Below are 26,823 nucleotides of genomic sequence, written 5' to 3'. Positions count from 1 at the left end.
TTTTCCATCCTTGAGGGTAATTCAATGAGACAATGACATCCCAATAACATCATTGTTTGTAAATTATATAAGTTACAAACTGATTCAGGCAACATTTGAATCCTTGTCCTAGAGAGATCCAAGTAGCGCAAGTGTTTCAACTTCTCAATCGAATGAGGCAAATCAGTAATAAGATAAGCATTCAAACACAACACTCGTAAACATTTCATTTTCGGCAATAGATGGTGTAGAACTCTATTACTTAAAAAGTTATATTGAAAGTACTGATATTTGCTTCTTGGTAAAAATGTTCGGAGACACTTAATTTGAGAAAGTGGATCAAATCTCTCATAGACATCATATTCATTAATCAAATATGATAAATGACGAGTTTTCTCCGAGACTCTGTATATCTTACCATCCTCCAAAGAAGTAGAAAATTCTCCTGATACCAATTGTGCCATGTCATTAACGAGGTTGTGCATTACAAAACATGAGTCATTGCTAATTGAATTTTGAAAAAATGACTTTAACAGAAGTTCTTGAAAGTACAAATTACCTACCTCTTCCATTCTTTTCTTGCTTTTTGATTGTTCCAACAAACCTTCTGCCATCCATAACAAAACAAGCTTCTCCTTTTCGAATTCGTAGTCTTTGGGAAAGATTGAACAATAAGAAAAACAACGTTTTAGATGTGAAGGAAGGTAATAATAACTCAACCTCAGAGCAGGAAGAACCGCATCTGTGGGCAAATCCCATAATTCACTGTTTAATACATCATCCCATTCTCTTGCTTCAACCTTGGAGTGTAGGAGACTCCCCATTGCTTTTATAGCCAGCGGTAGACCTTGGCATTTGTGGACAATCTTTTCTCCGATTTCTTCTAGTTGTGGATGCCCACTTGAGTCTCCATTTTCAATGAGTATGGACTGCACGCATGGCAGATGCAACATTGGTGCTTCGCGTAGTTACAATAATCTTGCTTCCCTTTGCACCGACTATGAGTGGAGTTCGTAGCGTATCCCAGTCACAAGAGTCTTCGTTCCAAACATCATCCAGGACAAGTAAAAAATTCTTCATATTAATTCTCTCCTTCAGTTGAACCTGAAGTAGATTTAGATCAGTGGTACTGGACGTGGATGAATTGACCGCCTCGAGAATTGTTTTCGTAACTCTGATAGGATCAAATTCTTCGGAAACACAAACCCATGCCCTGATTTCGAAGTGTTCCTTCACCCTTTGGTCATTGTAGAGCAGCTGGGCAAGTGTGGTTTTGCCCGTGCCACCCATGCCGACTATGGAGATCACACCCATCGCATCAGTACTCCTTGCATTATCGGACAGCAACAGTTGAACCATCTCCTCCTTAATTTGATCCCTGCCATAGACAAGAGATTCATCTACCAAAGAAGTAGAAGGCCACCTTTGTGACAGTTTCTCGCCATCACCTTCTTTCAACCCAAGGACGTCTCTGTCTCGTGCCATATCTTCTAGTCTATCAATGATCTCCTCCACCCTAGACTCTATGCCCTGACCATCAAATGGAGCGAGAACCCAGGTTGACATGTCCATGATGTTACCCACCTGACTTGTGCTGGTTTGGGACTCCGCAGCTTCCACCTTGTGTCGCAAAGCCTCTGTGGCGATCTCATCCAATATGTCCTCCGCATTATACACGGCCTCTTTCAGCAAGACCAGCCACTTCTTCACATATGGATTTGTAAACTGTTTGACCTCAGCATCGTTAAGCACTGCATGGACGACCAGCAACTTCCTTTCCAACTTCTTCAGGAGCGCATCGCTGAGCTTCTGCCCCCGGATGAAGCTCACAACCTCGCGAGAAGCCAACCTGTCAAATAGAACTTGGAGAGAAGCTGAGAGAAACGCACCTCCAACTAAAGGCCCTGCCATTTCTGTTTCTCTTGCAAAGGAGGTGAAAGATGAATCGAGGGAAGAAGAAAGCAAGCAGACCCAAAATGAAACCTCCAAACCAGAAAAAAAATTGTAGAGAAAATCCAACTTGTTGACGGTAAAGGAACTTTGGATTCCAAAGTTTTCATGGTAGACCCCCCCCCATATGCCAGCTTTCTTTGCCGACAACAAATTTCATTGGTCAATATATAGAAAATGAAAATTTTATTGAAGATTTTCATCCTTCGTACATGATTTTCCTTCCATTGTGATAAAAACGTAGACTTAATTGAAGCTTCATGAAAGCCATCTTCTGACTTTTTCTGGATTTCATTATTGATTAAATGAGAAGTTTTGGTTGTAAATCAAGGTATTTTGAGAATTAAATGAGATTTATATAAAAAAATATATATGAAAATTTACTTTTATTGTGTGCTTAATATACAAGTAAGGTGAAACTAACAATTTTTTAGGGATAATATAAATATTTTTCTCATCAGATTGATCATCAAACCAAATCAAATTATCAGGTTTTGATTTGGATCAAGGGTTAAATCTTGGGGGATCATGATTAAAGAATGATATTATAAATATATAATTTATACATCAATTAAAAATAACTCACAAAAATTAAAATTATTTGTAAATATTTAAAATAATTGAAATATTTTATCATTTTATGTTTAATATTATTATATTAAATCGTGATAAGAATAAAAATAAATTTATTAATATTTTTATTTTACTAGTTACTAAAAATATTATATTTAATTATTGAAAGAATGTATTATATATAAAAAATAGAATAAGATTTTGATATTTATTTTTTTCATTTTATATTGTATAAATCTTGTTAATACTTTAGTGTGAATATATACATGAATATCCAATATATTCATTTTAATATGAATATTAAACCCAAATTGTATAAGTTTAATTTTTAGGGAAATTGGTTGTTTAACAAGATCGATGGTTCAAGTGGTCCACTGGGTAAGATTGTTCAATTTCTCAATAGTAGGATGATTGGTCGATATTCCAACACGTCGAATTATCCAATTTGGTTCAATTTTTAAAACCTTAATTAATAAGCAACAACATGCAATTTCTAGATGGATTATGATTCTTATATCAATTTTCAATAGAATCGTTAATGCATAAAGTTTTTTCATATATAGATACTATGGATTTGTTTGGCAAATTTTGAAAAACAATTCTTAGTTATTTTGAGGAATAAAATTCTATTTGAAAACTCAAATATATATATATATATATATATATATATAAAAGGCTTTATTAATTTATTTTTCATAAAAGTATCGTGCATTTATGTATAATTCAAAAGTTTTTAAAATATTTTACATTTTTTCAATTGTTACTCACAACTCAAGCATGCACAAAAAAATAACTAAAAACATCTCAAATTTATTATAAAAAAGTTATTTTTAGAATACATGCTCAAAAATTATTTTGTATAAAAAATGTTCTATAGAAAAAAAATAAAAATTCAAAAATCATTACTAGGCAAGCCTATGCTACTGTGGATGCTTTGGACAAATGAAAAAGAAAAATGGTATTTTTCAATACCATTTGAAATCATGAAAAGACCATAACCTTGCATACAATATATGGGTCAAGGCCTTCAAAAAAATTAATTTCTTTTTATTTGGATATCTAACTTGGGATTCAAGGTTTAATTAGGAATTTGGTCATTCATCACCATTTTCATTGGTTGAAATTCTTTGGTAGACTTGGTTGTTGACTTGGTGGTTCACATTAAGCCATATGGACTTCAGACCCACCCACCAGATATGAATGAAAATAAAGGCAAATAAAAAGCTATTTTCAAGAACCATTACCAAACAAGCCTATGTTGTTGTGGATGCTTTGGACAAAATGAAAAAAAAATGGTATTTTAATACTATTTGAAATCATAAAAAGACCATAACCTTGCATACAATATATATGGGTCAAGGCCTTTTCAAAAAAATAATTTCTTTTTATTTGGTCATTCAGCACCATTTTCATTGATGAAATTCTTTCTTAGACTTGGTTGTTGACTTGGGAATTCACATCAACCCATATGGACTTCAGATTCACCTACCATAGAAATATGAAAATAAAGGCAAATATGAAAGGCAAGTGGTGGTGATAGCAAGGGTCTCCAACGGGCTGGGCTGGACTGGCCGGCCCGGAGGAGTAAGGCCCATGGCCTAGCCCAGGCGGGCCACTGAGCCCGTTGATTGGTCAACGGGCTGGCCAGGCCGGGCCCTTGGTAAATCTAAGGCCGTGGCCCAGCTCGTGGGCCCTCAAGTTGGGCGAGCTGGGCGGGCTGGGCGGGCTTTGGGTAAAAATTAAAATACTTTTGAGTTTTGAAGGGAAGAGGAAATCCCCTTCCCTTATGGATCCATAAGCATTCAAGGAGAGCTAGCCACCAACTGAGCTGACCCTCTTTTGTGTAACTATTTTGCATTAGTTATATATATATTAGAAATGTTGTATGATTTTTGAAAAAAAATAAAAGTGAGTTGGCTGTTCAACGGTCACATGACCGTTGAACATGTCACTCATAATTCATAAATATCAAATATATGACCGTTGAACGGTCTTGACATTTAAAAAACAAATAAATAAATCCTAATATTTAAATCCCTATAAATATTAAATACCCTCAATTTTTTTCTATTCTTTCAACTCTTAAGCTCTCTCCCATTCCACAATATTTCTAATTATTGCATTTTGTCTCAAATTATTCAATATTATTGGTGGTGAAAAACAAGCATTGGTGGTTCAAAAAGTTCAAATTTGAAGGAATTTCTACTTTGGTTCTCCAATTTAGTAACATACTTCACCTTTTCTTTTATTTATTTGTTACATTTTAATTTTACATTTATTATTTTTAGCATAATATTTTATCAATAATTATAATTATGGTAAGTGGTTCTTGTTCTTCATCTAATGCATGTGATAGCAAAAAATTTACTTCAAATATATGGAATTTTTTGATAGAATAGAAATAAATTTAGAAAATAATAAAAAGAAATAAAAGCAAAATGTAAATTTGTAACAAACTTCTTAATGGTGGCTCAAATGCAGGTACAAGTCATTTAAAAAGGCATCATGAAAATTGTAAAACTAAAAATAATGTAGATATTAGAAATTATATACAATTAGGTAAAGATGAAAGTGAAAATTTAAAAACATTTTCTTATGATGAATCTTATTGTCGTGAAGAAATGATTGGTTATATAATAAGAGCAGAACAACCTTTCAATTTCATGGAAACTCATGATTATACGGGAACAATGCAACAAGCTGTTAATCCTCAGTTTCAAGGTTGCTCTGAAAATACAGTTAAAAGAATTCTTATAAAAAATTTGAAACACAAAAGAAAATTTAAAATTTTTTTTGCAAATTTTGAAGAAAAATTTGTTTAACATCTGATATTTGGACATCTTTAACTCACAGTGGTTTTTTATGTATAACTGCTCATTATATTGATAATGAATGGAAATTAAATAAAAGAATTATTTCATTTAAAATAATAATGCTCCACATAATGGTAAAAATATAGCATCTTTAATAAATGATGAAATTATAAATTTTGGCATTCGTGATAAAATATTTACAATACATTAGATAATGCTTCTAATAATGATGCAGTAGTATCTAGATTAAACGATATTGCCAATAAAAGAAGATCAATGTAAATATTTCATGTGCATTGTGTGCACATATTTTAAATTTAATTGTAAAAGATGGATTAAAACACGTTAATGATACATTATAAAAAATTAGAGGCATTGCTGCGGGTCTTAATAGTTCTCAAGCAAAACATGAATTATTTTTTGATTGTTGCAAAATGTTAAATATGAAAAAAGAAATATAAATTTGGATATGCCCACTAGATGGAATTCCACTTATAAATTTTACAAACTATTATAAAATATAGAAAAATAGTAGAACTATATGAAATACAATTAATTAGCAATGATTATGAAGCAGATATTGATGTATTAAATGATTATATTGGCATATTACAGATCTTTTAAGAGATCTTTTTGAAGTATTTGATTCTATTCAGAAGAAAATATGCTTGTCGATATGGAAAAACTAAAATCATCAAGATCTCATGGATTTGCAATAGTTCGCCATCACCGCCAAGAGATAATGATTAAAATATTTTACTAAATGTATGTCATATTTTTATTTTTATTTTTGTGGTTGAAAAGTACAAATGATTGACAAATAAATAGGTGACAACCTAGTTGGGATGTATTTATTTTATAGTGATGTAAACTTTTCCCACATTTTCAAATGTAATGTATACATTCAATGAATAAAATAGTTAGTAATGAATATTTTATTAATGTAGCCTTTTCTATTTCTTGAACATTTTTTTTATATATATATTTTTTAAGTGGCGGGCCTACGGGCCGGGCCGGGCCTAAATTGGGGCCCATGGCCCGGCCCATCTAGAAATAGGCTCGGGCTTTCCGGGCTCGGGCTGGGCCGGGCCGGGCCATGGGCTTTTTGGAGACCCTTAGGTGATAGGAAGACTCTTATCAATAACTTTTGTCAGGTACTGGAGCTATAGGGCGGCTGTAGACCAATGTCATCCTGAATCTTATCATCCCTGTTATTGACTACTGGGGTTATAGCTTAAGAAAATATCGTCAATCAATCAAATGATGCATCCGCAAATCAAGTCTCCAGCAAAATTCAAATTATTATTTGAATTTGTAGTTTGACATCCACACACATTCTTTCCACATCATTTGATGGCCCTTTATAGATTATCTATAAATTCAGAGTACTTTGGATTTGAGGGCCATGAAGGAAAAAAAAGGACAGTGGTAAAAGAAGGAAAAAGTGGAACTGTAATTAGCTTGGCCCTTGAGAAATAATTTTTGGGCACACTGTTCCATCATTTGGCCATAACCAAAATCCTCAATGTGTCAAAGCTATGTTGTACAAAATTCCTTACAGGTTAATATTTGTCGACACACTTCTGCCATGAATACATAAGCCGGTTGTATTAGAGCTCTCCACATTACTGAGACAAATGGGCTCCTGCATGAAATAGTTGATTTTTTCCAGGGAAAGGAAATTTGTCCTAGTTGAGTTCCAATGACCCATCCTTATATCTGCTTGCTCATTTTTCCATTTTTGGAGTTCATTCTTTTGCTCCTTAATTGTCTAAGCTTTGATGGATGCTAATCTTAAACTGTGTAGCACTAGCCAACCCTGTGGAAATGGAAAACATGGTAGTTAGGTGTGGCCAAGAAGTCTCAGAGCTTTAGACCGTTCTGAAAGAGGTAGGAATTGAAAGAAATTGTTGAAATCATGAGTGGATTTTGAAGAGATGGTGAGGAAGCCTCCAACATCAGCAAGCTTCAAGTGAGGAAAGCAGTTATGAGTAGGATGTTGGTGAAGAGACTGCAAGCTGGGGATGCCATGTTTGAGAGAGTGTCCCATGCTGTTTACTTGGCTGCGAGAGTAGTAGTGCTTGTAGGGAATGGCCCTCAAGGAAGAAAATTAGCAGAAATGGCACTCCGGCGAGTGGGAGTCGTTGATCTGACTGATAGAGTGGTGGCAGCAGCCATGTGTAGGTTCATGGGCAATGGTATGCATATCTGACTGATAACATGTGATTGGTTTGTCATGAAGAATGAAGTTAACTGCGAGGTGGAAAGAAGAAAATAATGAACACACCCTGTACGTAGTAGTGGGTGTACATTTTTGTTTTAAGTATGAACACAGGATGCAAGGTTATTAATATGAAGAAATATTTCATGAATAGGAGGGAGGGACGTTGTAAATAATATTTATAACATTTGGGATATAAATTATTGCTTTTAGGTTTCATATTCAAGTTTCTATTTCATTTGGGATATAAATTATTGCAGTGTATGAAGATATTAGGAGCTACTGGGTGCAAAGTTGGTTAGAACTATTGTGATTGTTCATATATCAAGATGGTCTGTGTCTTTGCTGTTGTCTTCCATGGGGAGAGCCATGGGTACTGTTTCATTGGAAAGAAAGATCATTTCCAAATGTCTAGTGATAAAATCAAATTGAAAGCCTGCAGGGAATATCAATAAATTAGTCCATGGAAGAGAATTTGAGGCTCTTGAGTATATATCAAGAAGATAAGTCACTTATTATAGCTGGAGAGCTGCTTGGCACCATGTCTTATGACCATAGGCAACAATGACTCCATAGTTAATTTGTGTATCAGAACATTTGAGACCAGAACTGACAATTCAATCTTAATATTGAAGCACAAGATGTTGAACATCAACTTCTGTGAAGGATTGGAGTTTAGAGCAAGTAGATATGCCCTTAAAGGAACAGTTAGATGTCAATTACAACTGACTTGAAATTGGCTAGATCGAAATGGTACTTCAAACACATATTGAGAGGTGCTTTGACTTTTTCTATGTTTCTACCTTACAAGGAAGAAAATACTTCAAAAAAATCCACATAATCATTGGTAAGTACAAGAAGACCCCAATATTCTATGTCTGCTTTCAACTGCTGTGTTGGAAGAAAAAGAAATCAGCCTTTGAAAAAAACCCTCTAATTGAAATAAGGGGGCAAATTAGCATAAAATGCTACTTTCCCATGCCACAGTATTTTGTATTATGAAGCTTTGAACCATCTCAACCCAAAGGATATCCATCAATCTAATAGTTCATCATGATTTGCAAAACACAGGTTTGCATGCAACAATGACACTAAACAATAAGATTGATGCTAGTTTCAAAGGACTACTGAGTCAGACATTTGTTTTCCGTTGGAGATGGTGCCCCAATCAAGAAGATGTTAAAGGGTGATTAGACTTGGAAGTGTCATAACCACCTGAAAGAAAACAATCAAAGACATGGACAGATGCACAAAGATGTATGTATCCATTAACAAATGGTTAATTGAGAGGAAGACATCATTTTGAAACTAAAAGGATTTTGGGTTTCTTAGCTTTGGTAGTAGCACACCCAACATCTCCTTGTTTAATACAAATCATCTTCCTAGCACTAAAACAGCAGCATCTTCAGGCGCTTACAGAAGCTCTCAGCACCAGTTAATGAAGGTGATCATGAGGGATGGTCAAAGGACTGGCTAAGATATCTGAAATAGAAGACATGTTTATTATCTGTTGTGAATAACTAGTCAGAGGCATGTTTCGGTATCATTGGGGTATAAGTTAATGGATTTCATGTTTCACCTTTAATTTTCTATTTCTTATTTATTATGTACTTTAAGCTAAGTACATAGCTGTTGTGGAACATGGAAACAAGGCTCTGTAATTCATCACTAACAATGTTCTGGAAAATTCCAATTAAAGTAATATTTGATCATATCTTGCAGATTAGGTACCCTAGAACTAAGAGCTTGAGCAAACTTGTCTATTGCGTAAGAGAGTGAAGAAGCTTAACATAACATCCTTCATTCCTTCTATTTAGAATTAGGAAATTGAATGAGAACAAATCAAGTTACAATATTCTTCAGGATGTAAAAATCTTTCTAAACATCTGACTCTGTTGATACAAACAATGGGAATTCCCCCAATGAGAAGCACAGGAACATTGTCAATTCTAAGAAAAGGATCTTGGTTCTGATTTCTAAATAGGGTACATGAGAGTGATCTAAGTGATCATCCCAACAGCAACACCATGTATACAGAAGACCTAAGAAAGACCAAAACAAGAACAAAATGACATCAAAATTAGGAAAGAAACAAATGCAGCAAAATCATAACAAAGATGCTATATTCCTGTATCCTTGCCTTTCAAATGTGACTAATTGGTGATCTCTCACTTTATGCAAGCAGAAGCACAGCAAACACCACCTCTGGTAAAATGCTGACTGCCAAACCAATACAGAGCAACCTCATTCAAACTTGACCAGACTTGACCAATTCCAGTTAAGTTTTTAGGCACTGAAAGAGCAGAACCTTCTTCATGCCACCTTCCATTCCCAACAACCTTTGAAATAATTTTGTTACAAATTTAAGTAACAAATCCTTATTTGTTGAAAAGCATAAGCCAAAAGAAAACATACCTGTTTCTTTCTGGTTAGGTATAAGATATCGCACATTTCAACCTCATACAACCTACAAAATGATGTAAAAACAACTTGTAATTTGCAGATTACGAAGAGCGTCTCCTCTGTTGTACCCTCAGAAAATGGACCAAAGCAATTCAAAAATTTCTCTAACCATAAATGTGCCCTGTATGCTTATGTAAGAGAAAATCAGAAATCAGCCTTTGCCCATTCCAAAGGTAACGTAACTGAGTCATTGAGAATATATAAGTGACTTTGTTTGGTATGAGCTACCTGAGAAGAAATCTTTGTTCATTCTTGATATCTTTGTTCCTGATTTGTACCAAACAAACAGAGCATAAAATTGACTTTTGTTAATGCATAATTCTGAATAGAGTTGAGAAGTGTATAAAGATTCTTATGATTGTCCATGAGTAGAACTATTATGATTGTCCAAGGGGAGTTGACCTTGGGTGCTGAAAATTACCAATGAAAGAGTTGAGGGCATGTAACTTGGCTGTTGTCTTCCATGGGGAGTCATTGAAGAAAGATCATTGCCAAATGTCTAGTGAGAAAATCCTATTGAAAGCCTGTAGTAAATATAAATAAATTAGTCCCTGGAACAGAATTAGAGGTTCATGAGTATATGTAATAAGACAAGTCACTCATTATACCTGGAGAGCTGATTGGCACAATGCGTTATGACCATAGGCAACAACATCTTAAAAGTTTGTGTATTAGGAGACTTGTTACCAGAACCAACAATCAAATCTTAATCTTGAAGCACAAGATGTTGAAGATCCACTTCTTTCAAGGAGGAGCTCAGGACAAGTAGATGTCATGCACAACTGACCTGAACTTGGCAAGATTGAAGTAGAACAGTTCCCAATGACCAAAACTTAAGGGTGCTTTGACTACTTTCTTCTGCAAGTACAAGAAAACCTCAATATTCTGAATCATGAAAATGCAAGGGTGAAGGTAGAGGGTGAAGTCGAAGCAGGTGCCATTCCAAATAAACACAAATTGGACTTAAAATAGTAACCAAAACAAATTGAATAATAGGCTCTTTTGGAGGGATCCCTTTTTCTAATTTCATAAATTCTCAGATTCTAGTTTTGTTTCAAAGTCACAAATGTAAAATAAATTCATATAAATTACTTCCATTTACTAGATATATTTCTCATTATGAAAAAAAAATGTGTTTCTCAGAAGAAATCTTTAATGTTCTTCTTGGAAACTTAATATGAGATGGGAAGAGGAGAAAATATACAATATCTTGATTCTAATTCAACTCCTTTGAAAAAATAACTTGCAAAAAATCAAAATAAGTATTCATATAATTCGAAATTGTTTACATGCAATAGTTAGACCTAGAGCCTATTTGTGATGTAGGTAAAATTGCAAGCACATTTCATCATAGACATAGATAGACAATACCCTAGGTATTCGAAGATGTACGAGTGTTTAAATCATTGGTATTCCACAACAAATACATAAACTTGCGAAACCCTTTTAGTCTTAATATTTATGTAATTTTTTTTTGTTTTCAGGCTTGTAGCATATGAGCAAAAAATTTGAAGTCAAAGGGCAGAGTACTCTGCATACTCATATCTCCAACAACAAGACAACAAAATTTGACATAGGGCATTACAAATTTCCAATGGAATAGTCTCTGGTGTGTGTGTTTGCTGCTGCCTTTCTAGGAGGAGACTCATCAAATATTGTTTCATTGGAAAGATCATAGGCATATATCAAGAACACAAGTCTCTTATACGTGGAGGGCTACTTGGCACCATGTCTGTCTCATGACCATAGGCAATAAAATCTTACAAGTTTGTGTATTAGGAGACTTGTGTTAACATGAGAAACATAAATATATTACCACAACAGAAATGATTAGCAATTCAGACGCACAAATTTCGCTATTTTAATTAATTGCCACATCAATATTTTTGGAATGTGGAACAAGTACCTGACTGACGGTATTTAGCACACCCAAGTCATTATGTGTGTGGAATCACCACCTTCATGAGTAATTTAGTAGAGCACACCACCTATCACTATGCGTGGAATGTGAGCTATATATTCCCAATCTTGGCCTTTCTCAAACTGGCACCCATGCTCCAGCAAAGGACAACTCTTGATTTTCAGACGAGAGAGGGAGTTTGGCAGTCTCTCTTTTGTCAAGCATTGGAGATGTTGGCAATTGGAGATAGACAATTTTTTAAGAGAGGTGAGGTGTTGAAGACCTACTTCTCTCAAGGATTCGAGCACAGGGAGGGAGTCCATCTTTAATTTTTCAAGAGAGGTAAGATGTTGAAGCCCCTCTTCTCCGAAGGATTGGAACTTAGGGCAATCGGAGATGGATAATGTTGTTAGAGAGGTAAGTTGTTGTAGCCCCTTGCTGTCCAGAGACTTGAGATTCGGAAGACCAGATATGTTAAGAGAGGAAAGTGTGGAGGGCAGTAGGGATTCCTTGGGAAATGATTCCATGTCTTGGCATCCACCACTGATTGTGAATTTTGTAAGAGAGGCCAGTCTTTGCAAACCCCAGTCCACCTGAGATGTGAGTTGGTTGCAGGATGAAATTTCAACTTCACGTAGGTCGGAGGGCAAACCATCTTTCTGAAACCACAATTCTGGACAATCTATTAACCTCAATTCCTGCAACGATGAGTGTGTGTGCGCCAGCAACTTCAGCTTCCTGCATCTGAAGATATAATTGTGTGCTGACTCAAGAGCGGGCAATTCAATATATACAAGATCAGGGCACTTTCGGATATCCAAACGATTAAGAGAAGTGGGATCCCCCTCTGAAATGGAGATGGAGAGGAATGCAAGCCCTTCAAATTCAAGGATGTGCAAATGAGTCAACCGTGGGAAGATGCTTAATGAGAAAGATAATGAGAAAGAATTACGGCTGGTAACATAAAAAATGTATAAATATTCAAGGAATGGAAGGTGGGATGTCAATAGCGCAGGCAGGAGAAACTCCAGTTTGGTACACTCCCAGATAATTAGTGACTTCAATGTGGTGGGTAAACCAACACTGTGCAAGGGTCTGGAGAAACGACAACTTGTGATGTGCAAATGTTGGAGAAGACATGTGCTTCCTTGTAGCATTCCCTCCTCCAATACCCACTCTATCGAATCACATTCTCTGATTCTTAGCGTCTGTATTCGTGGTGGCAGTTCCTCCAATTGAGAGATGTCTGAAATTTCAATTTCTGAAGTTTGGAGATCAGTGAACCCACCAGCTGGCCTTTTCAACCGAAATTTACCATGATACCCCATTTTCCTTTCACGGATTTGAGGAGCTCGGAGGGAGCCCACAACCAACTCGGAACTACTGATTTCAAGTTTCTTCAATGAACGAAGCTGTTTTGGTAATTTCCCAGTGAGTTTGGGACATTCATTTATACAAAGCTGCTGAAGACGAGGGAATTCGCCACGTCTGCATCCACAACATAACCATTTCTCCCAGTTGTACATCCTCTCGAACCTTAGAGTTTGTAGGGACGGGAAGGAGGGCTTAATTGTGTTGTAGGAAGAAGCATTCCCATAAAATTCACTACCCACCATTTTAACTCCTTTCATTTCTAAGATAGAAAGATGTTTAAGAGAGGGTAGCTGCCCGAGTGGTGGCAATGACGAGCAATTGTTACAATTCTGAAGCCCCAGGTCAACAAGATTGAAGAATGAAGGATCTCCTACCCAAGCTGGAAAGCTTAAACCACTAAAAGAATTGATATGGAGTCTCTTGAGGTTTGTATGTGGCTGTAAGCTGCTAAGTATATCCCTTCTATTTTGCACAACACCAACATCAGTGTTCTCATTATCCCACTCAAACTTCAACTCATCAAGGTACTTTTTATCCTTCATATTAGCTTCTAATGCATCCCTATCACATACTACATTCTGCAGCTTTGAAATGACAAGACTTCCCGAAAGCTCCCTCAATGCTCCCAATCTTAACCCACCATTTTGGCCCACAATAAATGTAGAAAGTGACTGTAAATTCTTTAACTTACATATCTCACTTGGCATCTCTTTCACCGAAGAAGTATAACGAATATCAAGGTAGCGCAAATTAATCAATTTTTCCATCCTTGAGGGTAATTCAACAAGCCAATAACATCTTGATAACATCATTGTTTGTAAATTGTATAAGTTACAAACTAATTCAGGCAACTTTTGAATCGTTGTCATTGAGAGATCCAAGTAGCGCAAGTGTTTCAACTTCTCAATCGAATGAGGCAAATCAATAATACGATAATTATTCAAACACAACACTCGTAAACATTTCATTTCCGGCAATAGATGATGTAAAACTCTATTACTCAAGTATGAATAATAATATTTTCTTCTTGGTAAAAATGTTCGGAGACACTTCATTTGAGAAAGTGGATCAAATCTCTCATATACATCATATCCACTAATCAAATATGACAAATGATGAGTTTTCTCCGAGACTCTGTGTATCTTACCATCCTCCAAAGAAACAGAAAATTCTAGGGATGCCAATTGTGCCAAGTCATTAACGAGGTCGTGCATTACAAAACATGACTTATTTCTTATTGAATTTTGGAAAAAGGACTTTGATAGAAGTTCTTGAAAGTACAAATTACCTACCTCTTCCATTCTTTTCTTGCTTTTTGATTGTTCCAACAAACCTTCTGCCATCCATAACAAAACTAGCTTCTCCTTTTCGAATTTGTAGTCGTTGGGAAAGATTGAACAATAAGAAAAACAGCGTTTTAGATGTGAAGGCAGGTAATAATAACTCAACCTCAGAGCAGGAAGAACCGCATTTGTGGGCAAATCCCATAATTCACTGTTTAATACCTCATCCCATTCTCTTGCTTCAACCTTGGAGTGTAAGAGACTCCCCATTGCTTTTATAGCCAGCGGTAGACCTTGGCACTTGTGGACAATCTTTTCTCCGATTGCTTCTAGTTGTGGATGCCCACTTGAGTCTCCACTTTCAAATGCAAGTTTTTTGAACAGGGACCAACCATCTTCAGAGGATAACCCACCTAAACAATGAGTATGGACTGCACGCATGGCAAATGCAACATTGGTGCTTCGCGTAGTTACAATAATCTTGCTTCCCTTTGCCCCGACAATCAGTGGAGTTCGTAGCGCATCCCAGTCACAAGAGTCTTCGTTCCAAACATCATCCAGGACAAGTAAAAATTTCTTCATATTAATTCTCTCCTTCAGTTGAACCTGAAGTAGATTTAGATCAGTGGTATTGGACGTGGATGAATTGATTGCCTCGAGAATTGTTTTCGTAACTCTGATAGGATCAAATTCTTCGGAAACACAAACCCATGCCTTGAGATCGAAGTGTTCCTTCACCCTTTGGTCATTGTAGAGCAGCTGGGCAAGTGTGGTTTTGCCTGTGCCACCCATTCCGACTATGGAGATCACACCCATCGCATCAGTACTCCTTGCATTATCGGACAGCAACAGTTGAACCATCTCCTCCTTAATTTGATCCCTGCCATAGACAAGAGATTCATCTACCAAAGAAGTGGAAGGCCACCTTTGTGACAGTTTCTCGCCATCACCTTCTTTCAACCGAAGGACGTCTCTGTCTCGTGTCATATCTTCTAGTCTATCAATGATCTCCTCCACCCTAGACTCTATGCCCTGACCATCAAATGGAGCGAGAACCCAGGTTGACATGTCCATGATGTTACCCACCTGACTTGTGCTGGTTTGGGACTGCACAGCTTCCACCTTGTGTCGCAAAGCCTCTGTGGCGATCTCATCCAATATGTCCTCCGCATCATACACGGCCTCTTTAAGCAAGACCAGCCACTTCTTCACATATGGATTTGTAAACTGTTTGACCTCAGCATCGTTGAGCACTTCATGGACGACCAGCAACTTCCTTTCCAACTTCTTCAGGAGCGCATCGCTGAGCTTCTGCCCCCGAATGAAGCTCACAACCTCGCGAGAAGCCAACCTGTCAAATAGAACTTGGAGAGAAGCTGAGAGAAACGCACCTCCAACTAAAGCCCCTGCCATTTCTGTTTCTCTTGCAAAGGAAGTGAAAGATGAATAGGGAAGAAGAAGTAAGCAGACCCAAAATGAAACCTCCAAACCAGAAAGGATTATAGAGAAAATACAACTTCTTGATGGTACAGGAACTTTGGTTCCAAAGTTTTCATGGCAGACCCCCATATGCCAACTTTCTTTGCTCTTCATTGGTCAATATATAGAAAATGAAAATTCGATTGAAGATTTTCATCCTTTGTACATGATTTTCCTTCCATTGTGATAAAAACGTAGACTTAATTGAAGCTTCATGATAGCCATCTTCTGACTTTTCTGGATTTCATTATTGATTGAATGAAAAGTTTTGGTTGTAAATCAAGGTATTTTGAGGATTAAGTGAGATTTATATAAAAAAAAATTATGAAAATCTACTTTTATTGTGAGCTTAATATACAAGTAAGGTGAAACTAACAATTTTTTAGGGCTAATATAAATATTTTTCTCATCGGATTGATCATCAAATCAAAAAAAATTATCAGGTTTTGATTTGGATCAACGGTTAAATCTTGGTCGGATCATAATTAGAGGATGATATTATAAATATATAACTTATACATTAATTAAAAATAACTCACAAAAATTAAAATTATTTGTAAACATTTAAAATAATTGAAATATTTTACCATTTTATGTTTAATATTATTATATTAAATCATGATAAGAATAAAATATAAATTTATTAATATTTTTATTTTACTAGTTAGTAAAAATATTATATTTAATTATTAAAAGAATATATTATATATAAAAAAATAGAAGAAGATTTTTCTATTTATTTTTTTCATTTTATATTGTATAAATCTTGTTAATACTTTAGTGTGAATATATAAATGAATATCCAGTATATTCATTTTATATATATATATATATATATATATATATATATAAACCATGTTTAGGGGAAAAATGGAAATGGTTGCCACTTTTACATTTAAGGGGAAAGCAAGTGGGGGCAATGCAGTTTATATATATATATATATATATATATATATATATATAGATATTTCAAGAAACAAAAAATAAGGTATAGCAACCTAGGAAATAGAAGAAAAATACCCAATAGTGTTCAACTAATTCTTATAGGACCAACTAATTTAAGCGGCTAGGCTTGCTTAATGTCACAAGCTTATTCAAATGAGCCTCCCCATGGCCTTATATAGAGCCAGGAAGCTTCTAGAGACTCCTAGAGTGGGAAGAGTGTGGAAAGTTCTAGAGAAGCCTGGAGGAATCCACACAATTCTACACCATGGTGGAAGGCACGAGAGGAGTTCGGGACTTTCTAGAGAAATCTAGAAGACTCTTGTATATACTTGTATATAGGCTTGTACCTAGAATGGTGTAGGACATTCTAGAATAGTCTTGAGTTGTAAGGAACCCTCCAAGGTTCTAGAGAGTTCCATTGGTGCCTATAAATAGGTGAGGGCCTCATTTGGCCAAGGCACCAAGCAAGTGAGCATCCAAGCACTTGTAAAGGTTTTCTTGAGTTAGTGAAAGCTTCCATTCTTTCAAGAGTTGCCTACCAAGCTTCTTAAGCTTTCGAGTCGCGAGTGTCTTAGCCGAGCAAGCTAAGCATTAGGAGCAAGGCTGACTTAGCAAGATCAAGCGTCTTGGCTTGTCTAAGTGTCACACGAGCTTAGTGAACGACTAAGTCCGTGACATTAAGCTTTTAATAAATTGGTTATTCAAAATAGTATTAGAGTTTAATTCGGTAGGAGGTCTTATTGAATAATTATTTATATTGTTTATCTCTCCACGTTGTGGCACATGAGCGAGGCTGGTAAGAGCATAATATGCATATTGAAGATAAATTCTATAAATTTAAATTTTTAGAAATTTTGGTTATTTAACAAAGTCAATAGTTCAAGTGGTTTACTATCAATTTAAAGGGTAAGATTGTTCAATTTCTTAACAGTAGGATGATTGGTCGATATTCCAACAAGTTGAATTGTCCAATTGGGTTCAATTTTAAAACCTTAATTAATTAGAAGGAACTACATGCAATTTCTAGATGGATTATGATTCTTGTATTGAATTACAATAAAATCGTTAATGCATGAAATTTTTTTATATATAGATACTATGGATTTGTTTGGAAAATTTTGAAAAACAATTCTTAGTTATTTTGAGGAATAAAATTCTATTTGAAAATGAAAATGTGGAAAATAGTTTTATTGGTTTATTTTTCATAAAAGTACTATAATTCAAAAGTTTTCAAAGTGTCTTACATCTTTTTAATTGTTACAAAAAATAACTAAAAACATATTAAATTTGTTATAAAAAAAACTTATGTTTAGATTAAATTCTCAAAAAATTATTTTCTATCAAAAATGTTTTATAAAAATAAAAACCATTTTCAAGAATCATTACTAAGCAAGCCTTTGCTACTGTGGATGCTTTGGACAAAATGAAAAAGAAAAATGGTATTTTTCAATACTATATGAAATCACAAAAAGACCATAACCTTGGGATTCGAAGTTTAATTAGGGATTTGGTCGTTCAACACCATTTTCCTTGGTTGAAATTCTTTGGTAGACTTGGTAGTTCACATCAAGCCAGAGGGACTTCATACCCACCCACCAATTATATATCTTTTACTAATCTAAAGGGTTCTTTGAAAATGCATGAAGAAATGTTGGGCAGGTTTGTTGAAACCTGAGATGAGCAAGCTTTCTAGTCAAAGGCTCATCTTAAAAGGGCACCAATGGAGGAGACGAAAAGCATCATGGTAGAGGGAAAAATTATGGCTCAAGAAAAAATAAGCAAAATGGAAACCAAAGTCAATTCAATGAGAAGCACTTCAATGGAGGTAATGACGGTCTCCCCACTTGCTATAATTGTAAAAAGAAAGGTCGTGTTGATGTGAAAAACAAAATCCTAATATTCTTTGTTGCTTGATTAATTTGAAAAGAAATACAAGCATAGAAAAAAAAGGATATCTGTACAAGTCTTATAATAATGCAAATCTCCCTGAAGAAAAGGATGATGATGAAATAATGAAAGAAGAAATTTTGTTTATTTCTTATCTCACTGCCACTGTAAAGTGTTTGGTATCTTGATCATGACTGTAGTAACCACATGAGCGGTGACAAAACTATTTTTGTTAATCTTGATGAATTTATGAAATCTTAGGTTTGCATGGAGATTGTGTAGTAAATGAGGTATTACCATTGACAACCTCCCAATTTGGTAAGAAAAACCATTTGGGGTTGGCAATTTTGATATGACACGAGAACACCACTTGAAGGCAATATGAATTTTAACGAATTCAGGTTAGGTATAATTGTATTCATGTAGTAAATATGTGTAGACCCTCTATTTTGTCCTACTAGCACATGTCCTATTACATGTTCATTTGGCACTTTACAAATAATTCCTCGATGGCCCATTAGACACCACCTTGGAGACTATGGTTGAGGGACTCATTTGACCCCATTGTGATTCTGGGCAGCCTTAATTTAGACTTAGGTTTTTTTTTTTTTTTTTCCTTTTTTGTTAGGCCCATTTAGATGCACTTGGTCCATTAGATACCACCTTAGGCCCACTTAGGCACTCTACGCCCATTTAGATACATTTGGCCCATTAGGCACCACCTTAAGCCCACTTAGGCACCCTAGGCCCATTTAGATGCACTTGGCCCACTTAGGCTTATCTAGGCACACTCTATCTCACTTAAGTCGCCTTTCAGGTAATTTTTGCATGTTTGCATGGCTGGAATGGATTGCATTTTTGTATGGTTTGCATGGTTGCATGACATTCTTACATGGCCTACATGACACTTGATTTTTTATTATAATTTATTTATTTATTTTATTTATTATTTCGTTTATTTTCTTTTTATTATTTTTATTATTTATCATTTTCTAAAACGCCCCTTTTATTCATTTATTTAATCTAATAATTTTGTGCTTTTGTAGGGAACCAAACCAATTGGAAAAAGAAGAAAGTCCATGGGCATGAGATGACACTAAAATGCCATTTTTAAGATGGTAGAGTACCAAATTTGATTAGCATGTGAAAATGAAGGTTTTTTTGGATAGTAACTATGGTTTTGTGACAAAAAAAATATATTAAAATTCTCAAGCAATATGGATATTCAAATAATTGAGATGAGTTAGTTTGAGAATTATTTTATTTGAAGGTTTAGTTTGGGAATTTTTTTTTTTTCAAATACATTATTTTTGCTCAAAACTCAAAAAATCATTTAAAGTGATTTTTGGATTAATATTTGATAAACATTTTTTAATTTTTTTGTTATTAAAAATACTTTCAAGATGCCTTTTTTTATATTTATATTCAAAATATTAATTTTGATTCTTAATAAAAACATTTATGATAGAAATATTAGGTAGAAGTGTTACAAAGAGTAGTTTGTTGCTTATTTGGAAGGACATTTGCAAAGAGCGCCAAGTGGTAATTAAATAATTAAATAAATTAAAAGAATAGATAAAGAGCTCAAACTTGTCCCTTACAAAGAGATATGATACACTTATGTATTTAGTGGATTCTGAATTTCATTAAGCCAATGGAAAATAAATTTGAGACCCAAAAAGTATACTATCCACCTGTAGGCAAGGGAATCTTAAAAGATTGTTAATGGAAAGATTGAGACCAGGATCAATAATCAGAATCTCAGAGTGAGGAAGCACAAGCTAACCCGAAAAAGGGGGAGGGGGGAGGGAAGGGAATACAACACAAGTTTGGTTAATAGAGTGGCATCATGCTTTTTGAAGAAAACGATTTAGAACATACAGCAAGAGTACCTGATTGTCCATTGATATGGTCTCAACATTATCAAAATAGCACATCGTCTATCAATACGCGCGGAATCTGAGCCATATGCCACCAATCTTCCCCTTTTTTAACTCAGTGCCAATGTTTCTGCCAAGGGCAGTTCTTGATTTCACGCAAGAGAGGGAGATGGGCAGTCTCTATTTGTCGAGTTTGGAGCTTAGGGTAGTTGGAGATCTGCAATGTTTCAAGGCACTTTATGATGTGTAATTGTTCAAGAGAGGTAAGGTTGAAGCCCCTTGCTGTCCAGTGGCATGAAAGTAAGCGTGGAGTGCACCAGGCACTTCTAAAAGGACTTTATGTGTTCACTGGCACCATTGATTCTGAGTTCGGTATATCAGCCAGATTCTTACATCAAATACATGATTCACTTGAATCTCAGGCCAGCACCTGCCTAGATGGCTTTTCAATTGTGAGTTTGTATATCAATAGTACATTTTGTTACAGCCTCCTCTGCACAACACCATGCCACCGGGTTTTCTATGAAACTCAGGATCCAATATTTTGTCTTCATGAGACTTTCACACAACTCAGGAGCAATTCTGATTCAATATCCATGAACTTAGGTACTCATGGTCACAACACAAACCAAGAACACCCCTAGACATGCTGTCCTTTTCTCTGACAATATCCCTAGGCCTAATTTTTCCCTAGTCAGGTGCCACAATAGCATGCCTAACCTGGTGAGCAAAGACAATTCATCTAATATGGCAATATTGCATATTAGATTAACCTCTAAAACCAAAACACCACAAAATGTCAGGAATGCTTCATCACCTCAACTTGTCTCCAGTGCTTCACAAACTATAAGCTCAATCCCTCAACCCGTCAACCATATGGGGTTTGCTTGCCAGACAACATGAGAATGGTAAATGGTAGCCAAACAAGGAGGGAAAAGAACATGGAGAAGAAGAATAGAAACAAACAAACTTACTTTACACATAGGACCTTGGTTCCAAAGAAACCTCACCCCTACTTGTTCAATCCAATTCCATAACAACATTTTTCAACCTCTACATTTTCAATGCCACTACCAGGTCTCATTTGACTTTTAGAAATTCCCTAACCTATATTCTAAGTTGAATCCCACCAACCAGAAAGTCCCCTTGTCCAGCAAGCATACACATCAAGGCTGTCATCAGATGCTGATTTGCATAGAGGTGAACATAAACCATCTGAGAGCTACTTTCCCATGCCACAGATTTATACCAAGTTTCAGGTAAGGGCCCCATTATGAAGCTTTGAACCATTTCCATCAATCTAGTGCAACAACATTTTGTCAAACAAAAAATAAAGATTGAGGCTAGTTTAGCTTATCAAAGAAAAAAAAAAAAAAACTCAATCAGACATCGGTTTTCCATTGAAGGTGGTACCCAAAGAAGATGGAATTAAAAAGTGATTTGAGTTTGATGTGGCTAATTGATGTGCTTTACTTCTTAGTGACCATGATTCTAAACAACAATCTTGCTCTTCTAGACTAAATTTTCAGGTGCATAAAGGCATTTTTAGACATAAGCACCACCTACGTGTCATAACCGCCTGCAAGAAAACCATTACCATCCTACTTTCCTTCCTTCCATTACTACCATCCTTAAAATTTCAAAATTCTATCCCATATTTTACAAGTAAACAGACCAATTCCACATGCTTTCTCGCATTAGTCTGAATCATCAACCCGTAAAGAATGATTAACATCTATGAATCAAATATTTGTCCAGCACAAGAATCTAAATAATCAATTTAAGAGCATAAACAATAAGCAATTGGTTCTAATTAAAAATTTTCCTATGAGGATCTAGAAGAGACAAGGCATATGGTGTTTCAAACTAAGCAGTACAGAGGAAATCACCATTGACCAATATGAATATGAAAAACAATAGAAATGCATCCTCTGCACATTCAGCACTCTCTCCCTCGCAGAGAAACTGAATGCAATAAGATCAAAGCAAAGTCACAAGCTTACGCATCAACAAATGTACACAAGAATGTAGGCATCTGTTAAAAAATGTTTGCTTCAAAGGAAGATATCATTTTGCCACCAAAAAGACTTCGGGTTTCTTAGCTTTGCTAGGTGTGTTAGAATTAGAAGCTGGATTTGCAGCTGCTGCAGCCTTGGCGGCCTCCCGCGCTCTCTTATCAAGCTGAACCAGGCTCCGCGTGGCCAAGATTGCCTGTGGAAGCAAATCGTGAGAAGCCCTGGCATACAAACACCTCACTGCCACTGATGCGGCATCTTTCACATCTTGCGAATTGAGAGGAGCCAACAGACAGTGACCGATAATCCGCAATGTAGGCTGCAAAAGCTCCCAAGGCAGTGGAATCCTTGCCCCTTCGGAACCCGAATTGGAACGTTCCTCCGCAATCCTCAATTTCCCCACATCCTCCACACACCCCTCAACCTCATCGCCTTCCAAAACCCTAATCTCTGAAAACCCATCAATCTCCGCATCCTCATCACGATCAAACTCGGCTTTGCAAGGGCAGTTCTGCCCGGCCCACGCCGCCGCGAACCGGCAGAGGTCCAGCTTCGACCAGCTCGGCATCTGCGAAATCTGCTTGTAGTAGCAATCCAGCGCCACCCCCACAATGCACGCCCTTTTGGTTGACTTCACCTCGCTCTGCGGCTCCAGCGGCGGCGATGCCAACCCGATAAAATGCCCTGTCGGAGCCATCGAACTCGGCCTACTCCTCGGAGTATGGTACAGAGACGGCTGAGAAAGATCAGGAATGGATATTGACACCGGCTTTCCGCCACGGGCCTTCAACTCGGAAGCGTAGAGAGCTAGCAGAACCGCCTCGAACCCGGCCAGGGAGGCGGCTCGGGAATCGACGACGCGGGAGAGGTAGAGGCCGGAGACAAGAGGAATAAATGAGAGGGCGACGAGGCGGAGATCGGGGTCAGAGGACTGGAAGGTTTCGTAGAGCCACTGGCAGATGGGGTCAGGGCCCGATCCGGATTGAGGGGAGAAGAGGGAGGAGCACACGGCGTCGTATACGTCTGGGGATTGGAGGAGAGATCGAGCGGGGCGGTCGGAGTCGGCAAGGGAGGAGATGGAAGGTGAGGGAGAAGAGAGGATGGAGGAGAGGGCGTGAATGCGAGCGCGGGCTTTAGAGATGGACTCCCACCATGACTGCATTGGATCTTGGTTGATGGGGTTGGAGTTGGAATTTGCGTCTGTGGAGGTTGAGGACGACGGTGAACCGGATGCATGCTTCACCTGGAACTCCATGGCTGCCGATGATGACACCGGCGTGGATGGTGCTTTCGACTTCTCTGCAAAGAAGAGAATTTATTTAAACAAGGGCTTGCATTATTTTCTGAGTTACCAAACAAACCAGGAAAATCCTGCCCAAATTGCGAGAAAATTGATTTTTGGGTTATTTGATTAAAAGATAACCCAATATTTGAAATTAATCCATCCATTCTTTCTTTTACCTTACCAAAAATACCCTCATTATTTTACTGTAAAAATAATTCTCTCTTTTAAAATTTATGTATAAATATTTAAAATAATAAAAAAACATTTATGTCAAAAATAAATTATTTTTCAAACAAAAATACAAAAATAATTAAATTCATAAATTTAAACATTATTTCATCCTTTTAATCTATTAATTCTTGATTTTTTTCACTGTTAGTTGATTCATTGCTGCTTATACGATTAAGTTTTTTTTTTCCCTTTTCTTAATTAAATATAAATACATCTTAATTTAATATGGCTCTAAATATGATTTGATAGTATTAGTTCTTAATTTAATTATTTATTAAATATTTTAATTATATTAAGTGTTAAATAACTTATTATTAATACATATTAAAAATCAATATCTTAATCCACTAAAAAAAATTACATTAGTTCTTATCTTATATAATAAATAATAAAATATTTTATAATTAATAATTTGATATATTTCTAAAAATATCACAAATTAGAAATTCTCATAATAATAATAATAATAATAAATAAGTAATTTATCATTATCATCTCCAACAACTAATTTTTTTACATTTATTCTTATTTTATATAATTAAGAGAAATTTTTTTAAAATTTTCTCTTTGTAAAACCTAAATCAAATTAAATGAAAAATATAATCATTTAATATTAGTATGAACTAAAAAATGTGTTGATATGTTGCATTGACTAAATAATGCTTATTTGAAAGAAAAAAAAAACATGGATTTGAGTATTGTTATCAACACATACAAATCATATATATAAAATGAATATAGAAAATTTAGGTATTAATATCATCAAAAAATTATATTATGAGTTACCAATAGTATATGTCAAAACTTTGAGTCACGTGTCCATTTTTTCCAATCCAATGATAATGTGCCTAAAAATCACATCACATTAATTAATAATAATAATAATAATAATTGAAATTTAGGAAGGTAAGAGTTAAGACCAGTTTGGAAATTGTTTTTCAAAACAGTTCTGAAAAATAACTTTTAAAAATTGTTCTTCGAAAGTCTGTTAGAAACCTAAAATATTTTTAACATATTTTTAATACTTTTAAAAATAATTTTTATATCTAATATTTTTATTTTTAATTATTTTATATATTTATATAATTATTTTTTTAAACCACCCTAAAAAATAAAGAAAAACAAAAAAAAGGTAATAATTAAATATTTTATCTGAAAACATCATATTTTCTATTCTCAATAATAGGAAACAAAAAACAATTTTTTGTTATTATATGTGTTTTCTTTTTTTTTTCTTTTTTTTTTTGAAAACAAAAAATTGTTGTAGAAAAAAAATTACCAAATAAACCTATAGTTTTTTAGAACAGTTTTTTAAAATTGTTCTTTGAATTTAGTAGAAAAAAGTTTGTTTAAAAACCTAAAATACTTTTAACTTATTTTTAATATTTTTAAAAATAATTTTAATATCTAATATTTTATTTTTAATCATTTTATATAATTATTTCTTAAAATAATTCTTAAAAAATAAGTAAAAAAAGCAGAGACAACTAAAGAATATTTTTTGTTATTAAGAAAAGAAAATAATGAATAGTTTTTTATTACCGAACATACTTTTTATATTTTTTATTCATGAGAAAAGAAAACCGTTCTCACAAACGGTTTCAAACAGACATTAGGACTTTTTAGACACCGAAGAGTCAAAAATTGAATAAAAAGAATTATTGTTTTAAATTTATATCTTGTTAAGAGCAACACAACCGCGGGGATAGCTCAGTTGGGAGAGCGTCAGACTGAAGATCTGAAGGTCGCGTGTTCGATCCACGCTCACCGCAAATTTCCTATTTTGCAAATAAATAAAGTTTTTACACTAGCTTTTCATTCCACTCTCATGAATGAAAATTAAAAATAAAAATAAAAACAAAATTAAGGTTGTGTTTGGCAATTATTCTTGAAAATGGTTTTTACGTTTTATAATTACAAAAGTTAGGAAATATGATATATGAAAAAAAAATGGTATTGTTTGGAAATTATTCTTAAAATATATTTATTGGTTTTAAACTCTTTCCGAAATAGATTTTTTAAAACAAGATGTTGTCTTGCTTTCACTTATTTTTTGAATGACAAAAAATTAAAGGTATCTTTGGTTGTTGTTTTCTATTTTTTAAAACAAAAAACACTAAAAACATGTTTGGGAAAGAGGGTGTTGTTTGAGAATTGTTCTCAAAAATAGTTTTTGTAGAAAAGAAAAAACATTAGGTTGCCAATTATTTCCAAAACAATTTTTTGAAATTTTGTTTTAAACAAGGTGTTTTCATTTGTTTTTACTTTTTTAGGTTATTTTAAAAATTAATTGTATGAATACCGAGAATGTTAAAAGATAAAACACTACAAATTAAGTTAGTTTTAAGAAATATTTAAAAACATAGAAAATAGATTAAGAATGTTCCAAGTTTTCAAACAAACTATTATTCTAAAACCCATTGTAGAGTTGCTTTTAAAAACTGTTTTCAAAAAACTAATTTTTAAAAATTGGTTTTTAAAACGTTCCTAAACAAACCCTAAATCTCCCGTCACAAAGAGATTATCCTAATTCAGGGGATCTATA

At 34.9% G+C, this 26,823-nt stretch overlaps 3 protein-coding genes and 1 non-coding gene across 4 annotated transcripts; 1 reads left to right on the top strand and 3 right to left on the bottom strand.

Moving 5' to 3' along the window:
• Positions 1 to 842: 842 nt before the first annotated feature.
• LOC117925905 (putative disease resistance RPP13-like protein 1) lies at positions 843 to 1,890 on the bottom strand. The gene has a single exon (XM_034845015.1). The coding sequence runs from the start codon at positions 1,888 to 1,890 to the stop codon at positions 895 to 897; it is 996 nt and encodes a 331-aa protein (XP_034700906.1). The 3' UTR covers positions 843 to 894.
• Positions 1,891 to 11,970: 10,080 nt separating this feature from the next.
• On the bottom strand, positions 11,971 to 15,348 carry LOC117925904 (putative disease resistance RPP13-like protein 1). The gene has a single exon (XM_034845014.1). The coding sequence runs from the start codon at positions 15,346 to 15,348 to the stop codon at positions 11,971 to 11,973; it is 3,378 nt and encodes a 1,125-aa protein (XP_034700905.1).
• Positions 15,349 to 22,457: 7,109 nt separating this feature from the next.
• On the bottom strand, positions 22,458 to 24,146 carry LOC117926236. Its single transcript, XM_034845315.1, has one exon. The coding sequence runs from the start codon at positions 24,015 to 24,017 to the stop codon at positions 22,815 to 22,817; it is 1,203 nt and encodes a 400-aa protein (XP_034701206.1). The 5' UTR covers positions 24,018 to 24,146; the 3' UTR covers positions 22,458 to 22,814.
• A 1,831-nt stretch (positions 24,147 to 25,977) lies between these two features.
• On the top strand, positions 25,978 to 26,050 carry TRNAF-GAA. The gene has a single exon. It is a non-coding gene; the product is annotated as a tRNA-Phe (tRNA).
• Positions 26,051 to 26,823: the final 773 nt, after the last annotated feature.

The sequence above is a fragment of the Vitis riparia genome, chromosome 12 (genome assembly GCF_004353265.1).
Source record: "Vitis riparia cultivar Riparia Gloire de Montpellier isolate 1030 chromosome 12, EGFV_Vit.rip_1.0, whole genome shotgun sequence".
Lineage (NCBI taxonomy): Eukaryota > Viridiplantae > Streptophyta > Magnoliopsida > Vitales > Vitaceae > Vitis > Vitis riparia.
This window is presented reverse-complemented; position numbering and strand designations above follow the sequence as displayed.